At 45.6% G+C, this 20,070-nt stretch overlaps 1 protein-coding gene across 4 annotated transcripts; it reads left to right on the top strand.

Annotated features, from left to right (window-relative positions):
- The first annotated feature begins 1,306 nt into the window (after positions 1-1,306).
- On the top strand, positions 1,307-18,662 carry LOC118947136 (Krueppel-like factor 12). 4 transcript variants are annotated; one of them, XM_036972387.1, is made up of 5 exons: positions 1,307-1,407; positions 11,079-11,160; positions 12,559-13,175; positions 17,284-17,447; positions 18,476-18,662. In XM_036972387.1, the coding sequence occupies exons 2-5, from the start codon at positions 11,095-11,097 to the stop codon at positions 18,655-18,657; spliced, it is 1,029 nt and encodes a 342-aa protein (XP_036828282.1). In that variant the 5' UTR covers positions 1,307-1,407; positions 11,079-11,094; the 3' UTR covers positions 18,658-18,662. The 4 variants fall into 4 exon arrangements, with proteins under 4 accessions (XP_036828282.1, XP_036828285.1, XP_036828283.1 ...); XM_036972390.1 differs by having other exon boundaries at positions 17,284-17,373; positions 18,476-18,603; XM_036972388.1 differs by lacking the exon at positions 1,307-1,407 and having other exon boundaries at positions 10,812-11,160.
- Positions 18,663-20,070: the final 1,408 nt, after the last annotated feature.

Raw genomic sequence — 20,070 nt, 5'->3', positions numbered from 1 at the left:
ATTGCCCTTTATGGTTGTGAGGTCTGGGGTCCGCTCACCAACCAAGACTTCACAAAATGGGACAAACACCAAATTGAGACTCTGCACGCAGAATTCTGCAAAAATATCCTCCGTGTACAACGTAGAACACCAAATAATGCATGCAGAGCAGAATTAGGCCGATACCCACTAATTATCAAAATCCAGAAAAGAGCCGTTAAATTCTACAACCACCTAAAAGGAAGCGATTCACAAACCTTCCATAACAAAGCCATCACCTACAGAGAGATGAACCTGGAGAAGAGTCCCCTAAGCAAGCTGGTCCTGGGGCTCTGTTCACAAACACAAACACACCCTACAGAGCCCCAGGACAGCAGCACAATTAGACCCAACCAAATCATGAGAAAACAAAAAGATAATTACTTGACACATTGGAAAGAATTAACAAAAAAACAGAGCAAACTAGAATGCTATTTGGCCCTAAACAGAGAGTACACAGCGGCAGAATACCTGACCACTGTGACTGACCCAAAATTAAGGAAAGCTTTGACTATGTACAGACTCAGTAAGCATAGCCTTGCTATTGAGAAAGGCCGCCGTAGGCAGACATGGCTCTCAAGAGAAGACAGGCTATGTGCTCACTGCCCACAAAATGAGGTGGAAACTGAGCTGCACTTCCTAACCTCCTGCCCAATGTATGACCATGTTAGAGAGACATATTTCCCTCAGATTACACAGATCCACAAAGAATTCGAAAACAAATCCAATTTTGAAAAACTCCCATATCTACTGGGTGAAATTCCACAGTGTGCCATCACAGCAGCAAGATTTGTGACCTGTTGCCACGAGAAAAGGGCAACCAGTGAAGAACAAACACCACTGTAAATACAACCCATATTTATGCTTATTTACTTTATCTTGTGTCCTTTAACCATTTGTACATTGTTAAAACACTGTATGTATATATAATATGACATTTGTAATGTCTTTACTGTTTTGAAACCTCTGTATGTGTAATGTTTACTGTTAATTTTTGTTGTTTTTCACTTTATATATATATATATATATCACTTTGTATGTTGTCTACCTCACTTGCTTTGGCAATGTTAACACATGTTTCCCATGCCAATAAAGCCCTTGAATTGAATTGAATTGAATTGAGAGAAAGAGAGAGAGAGAGAGAGAGAGAGAGAGTCAGAAAGACAGACAGAGAGAGAAAGAGAGAGAGAGAGAGAGAGAGAGTCAGAAAGACAGACAGAGAGAGAAAGAGAGAGAGAGAGAGAGAGAGTCAGAAAGACAGACAGAGAGAGAAAGAGAGAGAGGAAGAGGGAGACAGAGAGAGGAAGAGGGAGACAGAGAGGGGGGGGTGAAATAACTGTAAACTGTTTCATCACTCCAGTCTACGCTACAGCTTCAGTCTCAATCCAGGTCTGGAAGCTATTTCTTCATTATGCTCTCTCTGTTTGGCTTTATGAGAAATATATTCAGCATCAACAACAGCATTCAGGGTTACAGCAGGATGTACATGTTTATTGGTCGTACACAGTTTAGCAGATGTTACAACGGTGCAGCTGAATGCTTATGTTACTAACTCCTAGAAACATGTTATGTTACTAACTCCTAGAAACATGTTTATGTTACTAACTCCTAGAAACATGTTTATGTTACTAACTCCTAGAAACATGTTATGTTACTAACTCCTAACAGGGTAGAAACATGTTTATGTTACTAGCTCCTAGAAACATGTTATGTTACTAACTCCTAACAGGGTAGAAACATGTTTATGTTACTAACTCCTAGAAACATGTTATGTTACTAACTCCTAACAGGATAGAAACATGTTATGTTACTAACTCCTAGAAACATGTTTATGTTACTAACTTCTAGAAACATGTTTATGTTACTAACTCCTAGAAACATGTTTATGTTACTAACTCCTAGAAACATGTTTATGTTACTAACTCCTAGAAACATGTTATGTTACTAACTCCTAACAGGGTAGAAACATGTTTATGTTACTAACTCCTAGAAACATGTTATGTTACTAACTCCTAACAGGATAGAAACATGTTATGTTACTAACTCCTAGAAACATGTTTATGTTACTAACTTCTAGAAACATGTTTATGTTACTAACTCCTAGAAACATGTTTATGTTACTAACTCCTAGAAACATGTTTATGTTACTAACTCCTAGAAACATGTTTATGTTACTAACTCCTAGAAACATGTTATGTTACTAACTCCTAGAAACATGTTTATGTTACTAACTCCTAGAAACACGTTATGTTACTAACTCCTAACAGGATATAAACATGTTATGTTACTAACTCCTAGAAACATGTTTATGTTACTAACTCCTAGAAACATGTTATGTTACTAACTCCTAGAAACATGTTTATGTTACTAACTCCTAGAAACATGTTTATGTTACTAACTCCTAGAAACATGTTTATGTTACTAACTCCTAGAAACATGTTTATGTTACTAACTCCTAGAAACATGTTATGTTACTAACTCCTAGAAACATGTTTATGTTACTAACTCCTAGAAACATGTTTATGTTACTAACTCCTAACAGGGTAGAAACATGTTTATGTTACTAACTCCTAGAAACATGTTTATGTTACTAACTCCTAGAAACGTGTTTATGTTACTAACTCCTAGAAACATGTTTATGTTACTAACTCCTAGAAACATGTTATGTTACTAACTCCTAGAAACATGTTTATGTTACTAACTCCTAGAAACATGTTATGTTACTAACTCCTAACAGGATAGAAACATGTTATGTTACTAACTCCTAGAAACATGTTTATGTTACTAACTCCTAGAAACATGTTTATGTTACTAACTCCTAGAAACATGTTTATGTTACTAACTCCTAGAAACATGTTTATGTTACTAACTTCTAGAAACATGTTATGTTACTAACTCCTAGAAACATGTTTATGTTACTAACTCCTAGAAACATGTTATGTTACTAACTCCTAACAGGATATAAACATGTTTATGTTACTAACTCCTAGAAACATGTTTATGTTACTAACTCCTAGAAACATGTTTATGTTACTAACTCCTAGAAACATGTTTATGTTACTAACTCCTAGAAACATGTTATGTTACTAACTCCTAGAAACATGTTTATGTTACTAACTCCTAGAAACACGTTATGTTACTAACTCCTAACAGGATATAAACATGTTATGTTACTAACTCCTAGAAACATGTTTATGTTACTAACTCCTAGAAACATGTTATGTTACTAACTCCTAGAAACATGTTTATGTTACTAACTCCTAGAAACATGTTTATGTTACTAACTCCTAGAAACATGTTTATGTTACTAACTCCTAGAAACATGTTTATGTTACTAACTCCTAGAAACATGTTATGTTACTAACTCCTAGAAACATGTTTATGTTACTAACTCCTAGAAACATGTTTATGTTACTAACTCCTAACAGGGTAGAAACATGTTTATGTTACTAACTCCTAGAAACATGTTTATGTTACTAACTCCTAGAAACGTGTTTATGTTACTAACTCCTAGAAACATGTTTATGTTACTAACTCCTAGAAACATGTTATGTTACTAACTCCTAGAAACATGTTTATGTTACTAACTCCTAGAAACATGTTATGTTACTAACTCCTAACAGGATAGAAACATGTTATGTTACTAACTCCTAGAAACATGTTTATGTTACTAACTCCTAGAAACATGTTTATGTTACTAACTCCTAGAAACATGTTTATGTTACTAACTCCTAGAAACATGTTTATGTTACTAACTCCTAGAAACATGTTATGTTACTAACTCCTAGAAACATGTTTATGTTACTAACTCCTAGAAACATGTTATGTTACTAACTCCTAACAGGGTATAAACATGTTTATGTTATTAACTCCTAGAAACATGTTATGTTACTAACTCCTAACAGGATAGAAACATGTTATGTTACTAACTCCTAGAAACATGTTTATGTTACTAACTCCTAGAAACATGTTATGTTACTAACTCCTAACAGGATAGAAACATGTTATGTTACTAACTCCTAGAAACATGTTTATGTTACTAACTCCTAACAGGATAGAAACATGTTATGTTACTAACTCCTAACAGGATAGAAACATGTTATGTTACTAACTCCTAGAAACATGTTTATGTTACTAAGTCCTAGAAACATGTTTATGTTACTAACTCCTAGAAACATGTTATGTTACTAACTCCTAACAGGGTAGAAACATGTTTATGTTACTAGCTCCTAGAAACATGTTATGTTACTAACTCCTAACAGGGTAGAAACATGTTTATGTTACTAACTCCTAGAAACATGTTATGTTACTAACTCCTAACAGGATAGAAACATGTTATGTTACTAACTCCTAGAAACATGTTTATGTTACTAACTTCTAGAAACATGTTTATGTTACTAACTCCTAGAAACATGTTTATGTTACTAACTCCTAGAAACATGTTTATGTTACTAACTCCTAGAAACATGTTATGTTACTAACTCCTAACAGGGTAGAAACATGTTTATGTTACTAACTCCTAGAAACATGTTATGTTACTAACTCCTAACAGGATAGAAACATGTTATGTTACTAACTCCTAGAAACATGTTTATGTTAGTAACTTCTAGAAACATGTTTATGTTACTAACTCCTAGAAACATGTTTATGTTACTAACTCCTAGAAACATGTTTATGTTACTAACTCCTAGAAACATGTTTATGTTACTAACTCCTAGAAACATGTTATGTTACTAACTCCTAGAAACATGTTTATGTTACTAACTCCTAGAAACACGTTATGTTACTAACTCCTAACAGGATATAAACATGTTATGTTACTAACTCCTAGAAACATGTTTATGTTACTAACTCCTAGAAACATGTTATGTTACTAACTCCTAGAAACATGTTTATGTTACTAACTCCTAGAAACATGTTTATGTTACTAACTCCTAGAAACATGTTTATGTTACTAACTCCTAGAAACATGTTTATGTTACTAACTCCTAGAAACATGTTTATGTTACTAACTCCTAGAAACATGTTATGTTACTAACTCCTAGAAACATGTTTATGTTACTAACTCCTAGAAACATGTTTATGTTACTAACTCCTAACAGGGTAGAAACATGTTTATGTTACTAACTCCTAGAAACATGTTTATGTTACTAACTCCTAGAAACGTGTTTATGTTACTAACTCCTAGAAACATGTTTATGTTACTAACTCCTAGAAACATGTTATGTTACTAACTCCTAGAAACATGTTTATGTTACTAACTCCTAGAAACATGTTATGTTACTAACTCCTAACAGGATAGAAACATGTTATGTTACTAACTCCTAGAAACATGTTTATGTTACTAACTCCTAGAAACATGTTTATGTTACTAACTCCTAGAAACATGTTTATGTTACTAACTCCTAGAAACATGTTTATGTTACTAACTCCTAGAAACATGTTATGTTACTAACTCCTAGAAACATGTTTATGTTACTAACTCCTAGAAACATGTTATGTTACTAACTCCTAACAGGATAGAAACATGTTATGTTACTAACTCCTAGAAACATGTTTATGTTACTAACTCCTAGAAACATGTTATGTTACTAACTCCTAACAGGATAGAAACATGTTATGTTACTAACTCCTAGAAACATGTTTATGTTACTAACTCCTAACAGGATAGAAACATGTTATGTTACTAACTCCTAACAGGATAGAAACATGTTATGTTACTAACTCCTAGAAACATGTTTATGTTACTAAGTCCTAGAAACATGTGTATGTTACTAACTCCTAGAAACATGTTTATGTTACTAACTCCTAGAAACATGTTTATGTTACTAACTCCTAGAAACATGTTATGTTACTAACTCCTAGAAACATGTTTATGTTACTAACAGGGCAGCCTCCTAACAGGCCAGCCTCCTAACAGGTCAGCCTCCTAACAGGGCAGCCTCCTAACAGGGCAGCCTCCTAATAGGGCCACATCCTAACAGGGCAGCCTCCTAACAGGTCAGCCTCCTAACAGATCAGCCTCCTAACAGGTCAGCCTCCTAACAGGGCAGCCTCCTAACAGGTTAGCCTCCTAACAGGTCAGCCTCCTAACAGGTCAGCCTCCTAACAGGGCAGCCTCCTAACAGGTCAGCCTCCTAACAGGGTAGCCTCCTAACAGGTCAGCCTCCTAACAGGGCAGCCTCCTAACAGGGCAGCCTCCTAACAGATCAGCCTCCAGCCTCCTAACAGGGCAGCCTCCTAACAGGGCAGCCTTCTAACAGGGCAGCCTCCTAACAGGGCCACATCCTAACAGGGCAGCCTCCTAACAGGGCAGCCTCCTAACAGGGCAGCCTCCTAACAGATCAGCCTCCTAACAGGACAGCCTCCTAACAGGTCAGCCTCCTAACAGGGCAGCCTCCTAACAGGGCAGCCTCCAGCCTCCTAACAGGGCCACATCCTAGCAGGTCAGCCTCCTAACAGGGCAGCATCCAGCCTCCTAACAGGGCACCCTCCTAACAGGGCAGCCTCCAGCCTCATAACAGAACAGCCTCCTAACAGGGCAGCCTCCAGCCTCCTAACAGGGCAGCCTCCTAACAGGGCAGCCTCCAGCCTCCTAACAGGGCAGCCTCCTAACAGGGCAGCCTCCTAACAGGGCAGCCTCCAGCCTCCTAACAGGTCAGCCTCCTAACAGGGCAGCCTCCAGTCTCCTAACAGGTCAGCCTCCTAACAGGGCAGCCTCCTAACAGGGCAGCCTCCAGCCTCCTAACAGGTCAGCCTCCTAACAGGGCAGCCTCCAGTCTCCTAACAGGTCAGCCTCCTAACAGGGCAGCCTCCTAACAGGGCAGCCTCCTAACAGGGCAGCCTCCAGCCTCCTAACAGGTCAGCCTCCTAACAGGGCAGCCTCCAGTCTCCTAACAGGGCAGCCTCCTAACAGGGCAGCCTCCAGCCTCCTAACAGGTCAGCCTCCTAACAGGGCAGCCTCCAGTCTCCTAACAGGGCCACATCCTAACAAGGCAACCTCCTAACAGGGCAGCCTCCTAACAGGGCCACATCCTAACAGGGCCACATCCTAACAGGGCCACATCCTAACAGGGCCACATCCTAACAGGGCAGCCTCCAGCCTCCTAACAGGGCCGCATCCTAACAGGGCCGCATCCTAACAGGGCCGCATCCTAACAGGGCAGCCTCCAGCCTCCTAACAGGGCCGCATCCTAACAGGGCCACATCCTAACAGGGCCACATCCTAACAGGGCAGCCTCCTAACAGCGCAGCCTCCTAATAGGGCCACATCCTAACAGGGCAGCCTCCTAACAGGTCAGCCTCCTAACAGATCAGCCTCCTAACAGGTCAGCCTCCTAACAGGGCAGCCTCCTAACAGGTTAGCCTCCTAACAGGTCAGCCTCCTAACAGGTCAGCCTCCTAACAGGTCAGCCTCCTAACAGGGCATCCTCCTAACAGGTCAGCCTCCTAACAGGGTAGCCTCCTAACAGGTCAGCCTCCTAACAGGGCAGCCTCCTAACAGGGCAGCCTCCTAACAGATCAGCCTCCAGCCTCCTAACAGGGCAGCCTCCTAACAGGGCAGCCTTCTAACAGGGCAGCCTCCTAACAGGGCCACATCCTAACAGGGCAGCCTCCTAACAGGGCAGCCTCCTAACAGGGCAGCCTCCTAACAGGGCAGCCTCCTAACAGATCAGCCTCCTAACAGGACAGCCTCCTAACAGGTCAGCCTCCTAACAGGGCAGCCTCCTAACAGGGCAGCCTCCAGCCTCCTAACAGGGCCACATCCTAGCAGGTCAGCCTCCTAACAGGGCAGCATCCAGCCTCCTAACAGGGCAGCCTCCAGCCTCCTAACAGAACAGCCTCCTAACAGGGCAGCCTCCAGCCTCCTAACAGGGCAGCCTCCTAACAGGGCAGCCTCCAGCCTCCTAACAGGGCAGCCTCCTAACAGGGCAGCCTCCTAACAGGGCAGCCTCCAGCCTCCTAACAGGTCAGCCTCCTAACAGGGCAGCCTCCAGGCTCCTAACAGGTCAGCCTCCTAACAGGGCAGCCTCCTAACAGGGCAGCCTCCAGCCTCCTAACAGGTCAGCCTCCTAACAGGGCAGCCTCCAGTCTCCTAACAGGGCAGCCTCCTAACAGGGCAGCCTCCAGCCTCCTAACAGGTCAGCCTCCTAACAGGGCAGCCTCCAGTCTCCTAACAGGGCCACATCCTAACAAGGCAGCCTCCTAACAGGGCAGCCTCCTATCAGGGCCACATCCTAACAGGGCCACATCCTAACAGGGCCACATCCTAACAGGGCCACATCCTAACAGGGCAGCCTCCAGCCTCCTAACAGGGCCGCATCCTAACAGGGCCGCATCCTAACAGGGCCGCATCCTAACAGGGCCACATCCTAACAGGGCAGCATCCTAACAGGGCCACATCCTAACAGGGCCACATCCTAACAGGGCCGCATCCTAACAGGGCCACATCCTAACAGGGCCACATCCTAACAGGGCCACATCCTAACAGGGCCACATCCTAACAGGGCCGCATCCTAACAGGGCCACATCCTAACAGGGCAGCCTCCAGCCTCCTAACAGGGCCACATCCTAACAGGGCCACATCCTAACAGGGCCGCATCCTAACAGGGCAGCCTCCAGCCTCCTAACAGGGCCGCATCCTAACAGGGCCACATCCTAACAGGGCCACATCCTAACAGGGCCACATCCTAACAGGGCAGCCTCCTAACAGGGCCACATCCTAACAGGGCCACATCCTAACAGGGCAGCCTCCTAACAGGGCAGCATCCTAACAGGGCCACATCCTAACAGGGCCACATCCTAACAGGGCCACATCCTAACAGGGCCACATCCTAACAGGGCCACATCCTAACAGGGCCGCATCCTAACAGGGCCACATCCTAACAGGGCAGCCTCCAGCCTCCTAACAGGGCCGCATCCTAACAGGGCCACATCCTAACAGGGCCGCATCCTAACAGGGCAGCCTCCAGCCTCCTAACAGGGCCGCATCCTAACAGGGCCACATCCTAACAGGGCCACATCCTAACAGGGCCACATCCTAACAGGGCAGCCTCCTAACAGGGCCACATCCTAACAGGGCCACATCCTAACAGGGCAGCCTCCTAACAGGGCAGCATCCTAACAGGGCCACATCCTAACAGGGCCACATTCTAACAGGGCCACATCCTAGCAGGGCAGCCTCCAGCCTCCTAACAGGGCAGCCTCCTAACAGGGCAGCCTCCAGCCTCCTAACAGGGCCACATCCTAACAGGGCCACATCCTAACAGGGCCACATCCTAACAGGGCAGCCTCCAGCCTGTTTGAAAAACAGTATAAAAGAAAGGGTCCAGTGTTTAATAGCAAGAGCTTCCTTTATGTGATCTATGAAGAGCTTCCTTTATGTGATCTATGAAGAGCTTCCTTTATGTGATCTATGAAGAGCTTCCTTTATGTGATCTATGAAGAGCTTCCTTTATGTGATCTATGAAGAGCTTCCTTTATGTGATCAATGAAGAGCTTCCTTTATGTGATCTATGAAGAGCTTCCTTTATGTGATCTATGAAGAGCTTCCTTTATGTGATCTATGAACAGCTTCCTTTATGTGATCTATAAAGAGCTTCCTTTATGTGAACAGCTTCCTTTATGTGATCTATAAAGAGCTTCCTTTATGTGAACAGCTTCCTTTATGTGATCTATAAAGAGCTTCCTTTATGTGAACAGCTTCCTTTATGTGATCTATGAAGAGCTTCCTTTATGTGAACAGAGGAGATGGAAACAGGAGTATTTATTTTTAACCTTTATTTAACCAGGCAAGTCAGTTAAGAACAAATTCTTATTTTCAATGACGGCCTGCCTTGTTCAGGATCAGAATGACAGATTTGTACCTTGTCAGCTCGGGGATTCGATCTTGCAACTTTTCGGCTGCTAGTCCAACGCTTTAACCACTAGGCCACCCTGCTACCCTGAGTGGAACAAGGAGAGATGGTGTCTGTAGAGGGCTGGGGTTAAGAACAACCCATATGTCTACTGTCAGTCTACTGTCAGCTTGTCGATCAATAACATTAGCCCGTTTAACAGCAACATGACACAGGGTTATCTTCAGTAAACGGGCTTCGACCCCCCAGAGAGCAAAACAGGAGGCCAAACACAGTGTCACAGAATTAACTCCTTATCAAGAGGAAACCTCAAGAGGAAGCAGACAGAGAGGATCTGTCTACTCTGTCAGTCAGGGGTGTGTAGACAGACAGAGCAAGGTGTGACAGACAGGCAGACAGACAGACAGACAGACAGAGGATCTGTCTACTCTGTCAGTCAGGGGTGTGTAGACAGACAGAGCAAGGTGTGACAGACAGGCAGACAAGCAGAGACAGACAAATCAAATCACATGCGGCGAATACAACAGGTGTAGTAAGACCTTACAGTGAAACTTTACAAGCCCTGAACCAACAGTGCAGTTTTAAGGAATATACCTAAATATCAACAACGCGTAAAAGACAACTAACCAATAAGACGGCAGCCCTCTGGGGCCATCATCATGACAGACAGGACGACAGATAGACAGACAGATAGATAGGCAGATAGACAGACAGACAGACAGGACGACAGACAGACAGACAGGCAGACTGACAGACAGACAGACAGACAGACAGACAGACAGACAGACAGACAGGCAGGCAGACAGACAGATAGACAGACAGATAGACAGGACGACAGATAGACAGACAGATAGACAGATAGACAGACAAACAGACAGACAGACAGACAGACAGACAGACAGACAGACAGGACAGAGCTAATAGGTGGAAGGAATCTGTGGTTAAAGTGTGAGCTGGTCCGACGACGGCGGCGGCCGTCTGTCTGACAGGAAGTTGCATTGTGGGTTGTATGTCTGACTGAACACTGAAACCACCACAGGTCTCTCTGCGACCCAGAGACCGATGCTGCCAGTCAGAGGATGTTACAGTGCGACTCTACACAGGCTGTTCACGGTTACGTTGACCAATGTTTTAGGTTGTGGTTTAATGTTCCTATCAAATAAACCAATGAAAACGTCTATCCTGTTTTGGCTCTCTAAACAGCCGTGGGCGGGACATCATGCTGTTGATCGACGGGATGCCTGCCGTCAGCGTCCAATCAGAGTCTCTGGAGCCTCAGAGAACGGTATGAGGATGTGTCTACTTTAAAACCTGGTCTCTTCCTCTGTGTACTATTCTCTACTCCCATCCTCTCTATTCCTGTCGGGGCGACAGCTAGTTAATGGTAGAGCGAGAGCAACAGGAAATGTGTGGGTAGTGTCTGTCTCGCTCTGGAGAGCGTCAGGGGCTCATCAGGGCCTCACTTAAATCAACAGACAAAGCAGTAGAAAGGCTGAACCACTCTGAAACACAAGCCCTCTGTTCTGTTCTGTTAGGGTGGACCCACTGCCATGGACCTCTCCTCTCCTCTCCTCTCCTCTCCTCTCCTCTCCTCTCCTCTTCTCTTCTCTTCTCTTCTCTTCTCTTCTCTTCTCTTCTCTTCTCTTCTATTCTCCTCTCCTCTCCTCTCCTCTCCTCTCCTCCTCTCCTCTCTTCTCTTCTCTTCTCTTCTCCTCTCCTCTCCCCCCCTCTTCTCCTCTCTTCTCCTCTCCTCTCCTCTCCTCTCCCCTCCTCTTCTCTTCTCTTCTCTTCTCCTCTCCTCTCCTTTCCTCTCCTCTCCTCTCCTCTCCTCTCCTCTCCTCTCCCCTCCTCTTCTCCTCTCCTCCTCTCCTCTCTTCTCTTCTCTTCTCTTCTCTTCTCTTCTCCTCTCCTCTCCCCCCCTCTTCTCCTCTCTTCTCCTCTCCTCTCCTCTCCTCTCCCCTCCTCTTCTCTTCTCTTCTCTTCTCCTCTCCTCTCCTTTCCTCTCCTCTCCTCTCCTCTCCTCTCCTTTCCTTTCCTCTCCTCTCCTCTCCTCTCCTCTCCCCTCCTCTTCTCCTCTCCTCTCCTCTCCTCTCTCCATGTAAACCAACACTTGACCAAAAAAAGCCTCCTGAGAAATGATCTGGAACAACTACGTAAACTACAGAACAGAAGGAGAGGCAGACGAGGAAGAGGAGGACATAACAACTAGTACAAACAGACTGATGAAGAGGAAGACAGATGAATTACAAAATGTCTCCCCTCTCCTGTCTCCCCTCTCTACTCCTCTCCCCTCTCCCCTCCCCCTCTCATCTCCTCTCCCCCTCTCTCCTATCCTCTTTCCTCTATCCCCCTCTCTCCTTCCCCTCTCCCCTCCCACCTCTCCTCTCTCCACCCTCCTCACTCCTCCTCTCCCCTCCTCTCTCCCCTATCCTCTATCCCCCTCTCTCCTTCCGCTCTCCCCTTCCCCTCTCCCCTCTCCCCTCTCCTCTATCCCACTCTCCCCTCTCCCCTCCTTTCTCCCCTCTCCTCTCTCCTCCTTTCTCCTTCCCCTCTTCCCTTCCCTTCCCCTCTCTCCTCTCTCTCTACATCCCCTCTCTCCTCTCTCTTCCTTTCTCCTCTCCCCTCCCCTTGTCTCCTTCCCCTCTCCCCCTCTCTATACTCTCTTCGCCTCTCTCCTCTCCAGTCTCTGTTGGTGTTGTCCCCTCCTCAGATGGACAGGGTGGTTCTGAAGAGGAAGATGTTCAGCCCAGTACCTCCAAGTCCTCCAGACACACAACCCTGTAACCCAAACTCTTTCCAGCCCCAGACAGAGCCTGTAGACCTGTCCACCAGCAGCTCCAGGACATCTCCGACATCCACAGGAGTCTCCCTGTGCCCCCTACCGTCCACCTCCATCACCAAGCCTTCCTCATCCTCCTCCTCTGTCATTACGTATGTCCCAAAGACTCCTGCGATATCAGCGGCAGGTCCCGGCATGAGAGTCCTTTGTGGTTATGTCCGAGAGTACCTCCTCACACCCCTCTCCTCCAGCCCCGCCCCTCTTCAGGCCCACCATACGCCCGTAGTGGTACGGCCCACACCCCTCTCCTCCAGCCCCGCCCCTCTTCAGGCCCACCGTACGCCCGTAGTGGTACGGCCCACACCCCTGCTCTACACCCACCCAGCACACAGCAGAACCCTGGAGGTACCCCGACGTCCACATCACCGTCACCGTGGTGACGGCCAGGATGATGAGCTGCCGACCACGAGACTGGACAGTGTGACAGAGATGGGACGGGCTGTAACCAGAGTGGGACATGAGTGAGTACAGAGATGGGACAGGTTGTAACCAGAGTGGGTCAGGACTGACTACAGAGATGGGACAGGTTGTAACCAGAGTGGGTCAGGACTGACTACAGAGATGGGACAGGTTGTAACCAGAGTGGGTCAGGACTGACTACAGAGATGGGACAGGTTGTAACCAGAGTGGGTCAGGACTGACTACAGAGATGGGACAGGTTGTAACCAGAGTGGGTCAGGACTGACTACAGAGATGGGACAGGTTGTAACCAGAGTGGGTCAGGACTGACTACAGAGATGGGACAGGTTGTAACCAGAGTGGGTCAGGACTGACTACAGAGATGGGACAGGTTGTAACCAGAGTGGGTCAGGACTGACTACAGAGATGGGACAGGTTGTAACCAGAGTGGGTCAGGACTGACTACAGAGATGGGACAGGTTGTTACCAGAGTGGGTCAGGACTGACTACAGAGATGGGACAGGTTGTAACCAGAGTGGGTCAGGACTGACTACAGAGATGGGACAGGTTGTAACCAGAGTGGGTCAGTACTGACTACAGAGATGGGACAGGTTGTAACCAGAGTGGGTCAGGACTGACTACAGAGATGGGACAGGTTGTTACCAGAGTGGGTCAGGACTGACTACAGAGATGGGACAGGTTGTAACCAGAGTGGGTCAGGACTGACTACAGAGATGGGACAGGTTGTAACCAGAGTGGGTCAGGACTGACTACAGAGATGGGACAGGTTGTAACCAGAGTGGGTCAGGACTGACTACAGAGATGGGACAGGTTGTTACGAGAGTGGGTCAGGACTGACTACAGAGATGGGACAGGTTGTTAACAGAGTGGGTCAGGGCTGACTACAGAGATGGGACAGGTTGTTACCGGAGTGGGTCAGGACTGACTACAGAGATGGGACAGGTTGTAACCAGAGTGGGTCAGGACTGACTACAGAGATGGGACAGGTTATAACCAGAGTGGGTCAGGACTGACTACAGAGATGGGACAGGTTGTTAACAGAGTGGGTCATGAGTGAGTACAGAGATGGGACAGGTTGTTACCAGAGTGGGTCAGCACTGACTACAGAGATGGGAAAGGTTGTTAACAGAGTGGGTCATGAGTGAGTACAGATATTGGACAGGTTGTAACCAGAGTGGGTCAGGACTGACTACAGAGATGGGACAGGTTGTAACCAGAGTGGGTCAGGACTGACTACACAGATGGGACAGGTTGTAACCAGAGTGGGTCAGGACAGAGATGGGACAGGTTGTTACCAGAGTGGGTCAGGACTGACTACAGAGATGGGACAGGTTGTTAACAGAGTGGGTCAGGACTGACTACAGAGATGGGACAGGTTGTAACCAGAGTGGGTCAGGACTGACTACAGAGATGGGACAGGTTGTAACCAGAGTGGGTCAGGACTGACGACAGAGATGGGACAGGTTGTAACCAGAGTGGGTCAGGGCTGACTACAGAGATGGGACAGGTTATAACCAGAGTGGGTCAGGACTGACTACAGAGATGGGACAGGTTGTTACCAGAGTGGGTCAGGACTGACTACAGAGATGGGACAGGTTGTAACCAGAGTGGGTCAGGACTGACTACAGAGATGGGACAGGTTGTAACCAGAGTGGGTCAGTACTGACTACAGAGATGGGACAGGTTGTAACCAGAGTGGGTCAGGACTGACTACAGAGATGGGACAGGTTGTTACCAGAGTGGGTCAGGACTGACTACAGAGATGGGACAGGTTGTAACCAGAGTGGGTCAGGACTGACTACAGAGATGGGACAGGTTGTAACCAGAGTGGGTCAGGACTGACTACAGAGATGGGACAGGTTGTAACCAGAGTGGGTCAGGACTGACTACAGAGATGGGACAGGTTGTTACGAGAGTGGGTCAGGACTGACTACAGAGATGGGACAGGTTGTTAACAGAGTGGGTCAGGGCTGACTACAGAGATGGGACAGGTTGTTACCGGAGTGGGTCAGGACTGACTACAGAGATGGGACAGGTTGTAACCAGAGTGGGTCAGGACTGACTACAGAGATGGGACAGGTTATAACCAGAGTGGGTCAGGACTGACTACAGAGATGGGACAGGTTGTTAACAGAGTGGGTCATGAGTGAGTACAGAGATGGGACAGGTTGTTACCAGAGTGGGTCAGCACTGACTACAGAGATGGGAAAGGTTGTTAACAGAGTGGGTCATGAGTGAGTGAAGAGATTGGACAGGTTGTAACCAGAGTGGGTCAGGACTGACTACAGAGATGGGACAGGTTGTAACCAGAGTGGGTCAGGACTGACTACACAGATGGGACAGGTTGTAACCAGAGTGGGTCAGGACAGAGATGGGACAGGTTGTTACCAGAGTGGGTCAGGACTGACTACAGAGATGGGACAGGTTGTTAACAGAGTGGGTCAGGACTGACTACAGAGATGGGACAGGTTGTAACCAGAGTGGGTCAGGACTGACTACAGAGATGGGACAGGTTGTAACCAGAGTGGGTCAGGACTGACGACAGAGATGGGACAGGTTGTAACCAGAGTGGGTCAGGGCTGACTACAGAGATGGGACAGGTTATAACCAGAGTGGGTCAGGACTGACTACAGAGATGGGACAGGTTGTAACCAGAGTGGGTCAGGACTGACTACAGAGATGGGACAGGTTGTTAAATGAGTGGGTCAGGACTGACTACAGAGATGGGACAGGTTGTAACCAGAGTGGTTCAGGACTGACTACAGAGATGGGACAGGTTGTAACCAGAGTGGGTCAGGACTGACTACTGAGATGGGACAGGTTGTTACCAGAGTGGGTCAGGACTGACTACAGAGATGGGACAGGTTGTTAACAGAGTGGGTCAGGGCTGACTACAGAGATGGGACAGGTTGTTACCGGAGTGGGTCAGGACTGACTACAGAGATGGGACAGGTTGTAACCAGAGTGGGTCAGGACTGACTACAGAGATGGGACAGGTTGTAACCAGAGTGGGTCAGGACTGACTACAGAGATGGGACAGGCTGTTAACAGAGTGGGTCATGAGTGAGTACAGAGATGGGACAGGTTGTTACCAGAGTGGGTCAGGACTGACTACAGAGATGGGACAGGTTGTTAACAGAGTGGGTCATGAGTGAGTACAGCGATGGGACAGGTTGTAACCAGAGTGGGTCAGGACTGACTACAGAGATGGGACAGGTTGTAACCAGAGTGGGTCAGGACTGACTACAGAGATGGGACAGGTTGTAACCAGAGTGGGTCAGGACTGACTACAGAGATGGGACAGGTTGTAACCAGAGTGGGTCAGGACTGACTACAGAGATGGGACAGGTTGTAACCAGAGTGGGTCAGGACTGACTACAGAGATGGGACAGGTTGTAACCAGAGTGGGTCAGGACTGACTACAGAGATGGGCCAGGTTGTAACCAGAGTGGGTCAGGACTGACTACAGAGATGGGACAGGTTGTAACCAGAGTGGGTCAGGACTGACTACAGAGATGGGCCAGGTTGTAACCAGAGTGGGTCAGGACTGACTACAGAGATGCGCCAGGTTGTTACCAGAGTAGTTCAGGACTGACTACAGAGATGGGACAGGTTGTTAACAGAGTAGTTCAGGACTGGGTCTATTCCTCCTCTTCACTTGATCACAGGACTCCATCTAGTGGCCAAACAGAAGAGAAAATACCTCTCAAATGCATTGAAACAGTCTAGAAACGACCAATAGGAGACAGCAACACAGTTCATTGATAAATAGTAGGATAAAATGGGATACAACGTGTTGTAATGACTGATTGATTGATTGATGGATTGAATGATTGATTGAATGATAGATTTATTGATTGATTGATTGGATGATTGAATGATTGATTGAATGATTGATTGATTGATTTATTGATTTGAATGATTGATTGAATGATGGATTTATTGATTGATTGATTTATTGATTGATTTATTGATTGATTTATTGATTGATTTATTGATTGATTGATTGATTTATTGATTGATTGATTTATTGATTGATTAATTGATTGAATGCTTGATTGAATGATTGAATGATTGATTGATTGAATGATTGAATGATTGATTGATTGAATGATTGATTGATTGATTGATTGATTAATTGTGTTGCAGCTCCATGTTAGCCGGTGGTATCCAGAGCATGCGAGTAGGTCATGTGACCAGGTCAGAGGTCAGGGGGCGTGTCCGTAGGAGTGTCCACAGGTGTGAGTTTTACGGCTGTAACAAGGAGTACACCAAGAGTTCCCACCTCAAGGCCCACAGACGCACACACACAGGCAGGTCACACACACACACACACACACACACACAGGTAGGTCACACACACACGCACAAACACACACACACACACACACTCCCCTTTCTATCTGTCCTCCACCATTCTTCTATCTGATTCCTTCTCTCTCCTTCTCTATGACTGACCCTGTAAAAAAACACATGACACTGCACCTATCACCTATCACCTATCACCTAACACCTATCACCTAACACCTAACACCTAACACCTATCACCTATCACCTAACACCTATCACCTATCACCTAACACCTAACAACTAACACCTAGCACCTAACACCTAACACCTATCACCTATCACCTATCACCTAACACCTATCACCTATCACCTAACACCTATCACCTAACACCTATCACCTAACACCTAACACCTATCACCTAACACCTAACACCTAACACCTATCACCTAACACCTATCACCTATCACCTAACACCTAACACCTATCACCTAACACCTATCACCTAACACCTATCACCTAACACCTATCACCTAACACCTATCACCTATCACCTAACACCTATCACCTATCACCTAACACCTATCACCTATCACCTAACACCTATCACCTAACACCTAACACCTAACACCTATCACCTATCACCTAACACCTATCACCTAACACCTATCACCTATCACCTAACACCTATCACCTATCACCTAACACCTATCACCTATCACCTAACACCTATCACCTATCGCCTATCACCTATCACCTAACACCTGACACCTATCACCTAACACCTATCACCTAACACCTAACACCTATCACCTATCACCTAACACCTATCACCTAACACCTAACACCTAACACCTATCACCTATCACCTAACACCTATCACCTAACACCTAACACCTATCACCTATCACCTAACACCTATCACCTAACACCTAACACCTAACACCTATCACCTATCACCTAACACCTGACACCTATCACCTAACACCTATCACCTAACACCTATCCGGTGTGTGTGACAGTAAAAATCATAATCTATCTTCTCTGTCCCAGGTGAGAAGCCGTATAAGTGCACGTGGGACGGGTGCACGTGGCATTTTGCCCGTTCTGACGAGCTGACCCGCCATCACAGGAAACACACGGGGGTGAAGCCCTTCAGGTGTGGCGACTGTCAACGCTCCTTTTCCCGCTCAGATCACCTGGCCCTACACAGACGCAGACACACACTGATCTGAGGAGGGAGGGAGGGAGGGAGGGAGGGAGGGAGGGAGGGACCTGGCCCGGCACAGACGCAGACACACACTGATCTGAGGAGGGAGGGAGGGAGGGAGGGAGGGAGGGAGGGAGGGAGGGAGGGAGGGAGGGAGGGAGGGAGGGAGGGAGGGAGGGAGGGAGGGAGGGAGGGAGGGTCGATGGGTCAGTAGACAGAAGTAGATCCACTAAGACTGAGAACTTCATTCAACATGTTTTAAACTCGGATTGAAAGAACAAGAGTCCAAGTACCAAAATGTTCTGTCAAATGTATTTTATTCTGTTTTCCATACAAATTAAACTGTGAATTAAACGTATACTACAATACATGTGTCAAATGTTAAAATTATATTAATTTATTCATTTATTGGACTATAATCTCTGAATTCTCTTAATTACATTTCAAAGAATATATAATTTATGTTCTGAGAAATCACAGTGAGAAGAAAACATATATATATATATATATATATCCACTAGGGGGCAGCAGATTCTATATATATCCACTAGGGGGCAGCATATTCTATATATATATATCCACTAGGAGACAGCAGATTATATATATATATCCACTAGGAGACAGCAGATTCTATATATATCCACTAGGAGACAGCAGATTATATATATATCCACTAGGAGACAGCAGATTATATATATATCCACTAGGGGGAAGTATATTATATATATATCCACTAGGGGGAAGTATATTATATATATATCCACTAGGAGACAGCAGATTATATATATATATCCACTAGGAGACAGCAGATTCTATATATATCCACTAGGGGGAAGTATATTATATATATATCCACTAGGGGGCAGCAGATTATATATATATCCACTAGGAGACAGCAGATTATATATATATCCACTAGGAGACAGCAGATTCTATATATATCCACTAGGGGGCTGCAGATTCTATATATATCCACTAGGGGGCAGCAAATTCTACATATATCCACTAGGGGGCAGCATATTCTATATATATATATATATATATATATATATATATATATCCACTAGGGGGCAGCAGATTATATATATATATCCACTAGGGGGCAGCAGATTCTATATATATCCACTAAGGGGCAGTATATTATATATATCCAATTGGGGGGCAGCATATTCTATTTATATCCACTAGGGGGCAGCATATTCTATATATATCCACTAGGAGACAGCAGATTATATATATATATCCACTAGGAGACAGTATATTATATATATATCCACTAGGGGGCAGCAGATTATATATATATCCACTAGGAGACAGCAGATTCTATATATATCCACTAGGGGGCAGCAGATTCTATATATATCCACTAGGGGGCAGCAGATTCTATATATATATCCACTAGGGGGCAGCAGTTCCCTATTTTAAAAAACATGGGCCT

Source organism: Oncorhynchus mykiss, unplaced genomic scaffold (genome assembly GCF_013265735.2).
Source record: "Oncorhynchus mykiss isolate Arlee unplaced genomic scaffold, USDA_OmykA_1.1 un_scaffold_144, whole genome shotgun sequence".
Taxonomy (NCBI): domain Eukaryota; kingdom Metazoa; phylum Chordata; class Actinopteri; order Salmoniformes; family Salmonidae; genus Oncorhynchus; species Oncorhynchus mykiss.
The sequence above is the reverse complement of the archived record's forward strand: the minus strand, read 5'-3'. Positions and strand labels throughout refer to the sequence as shown.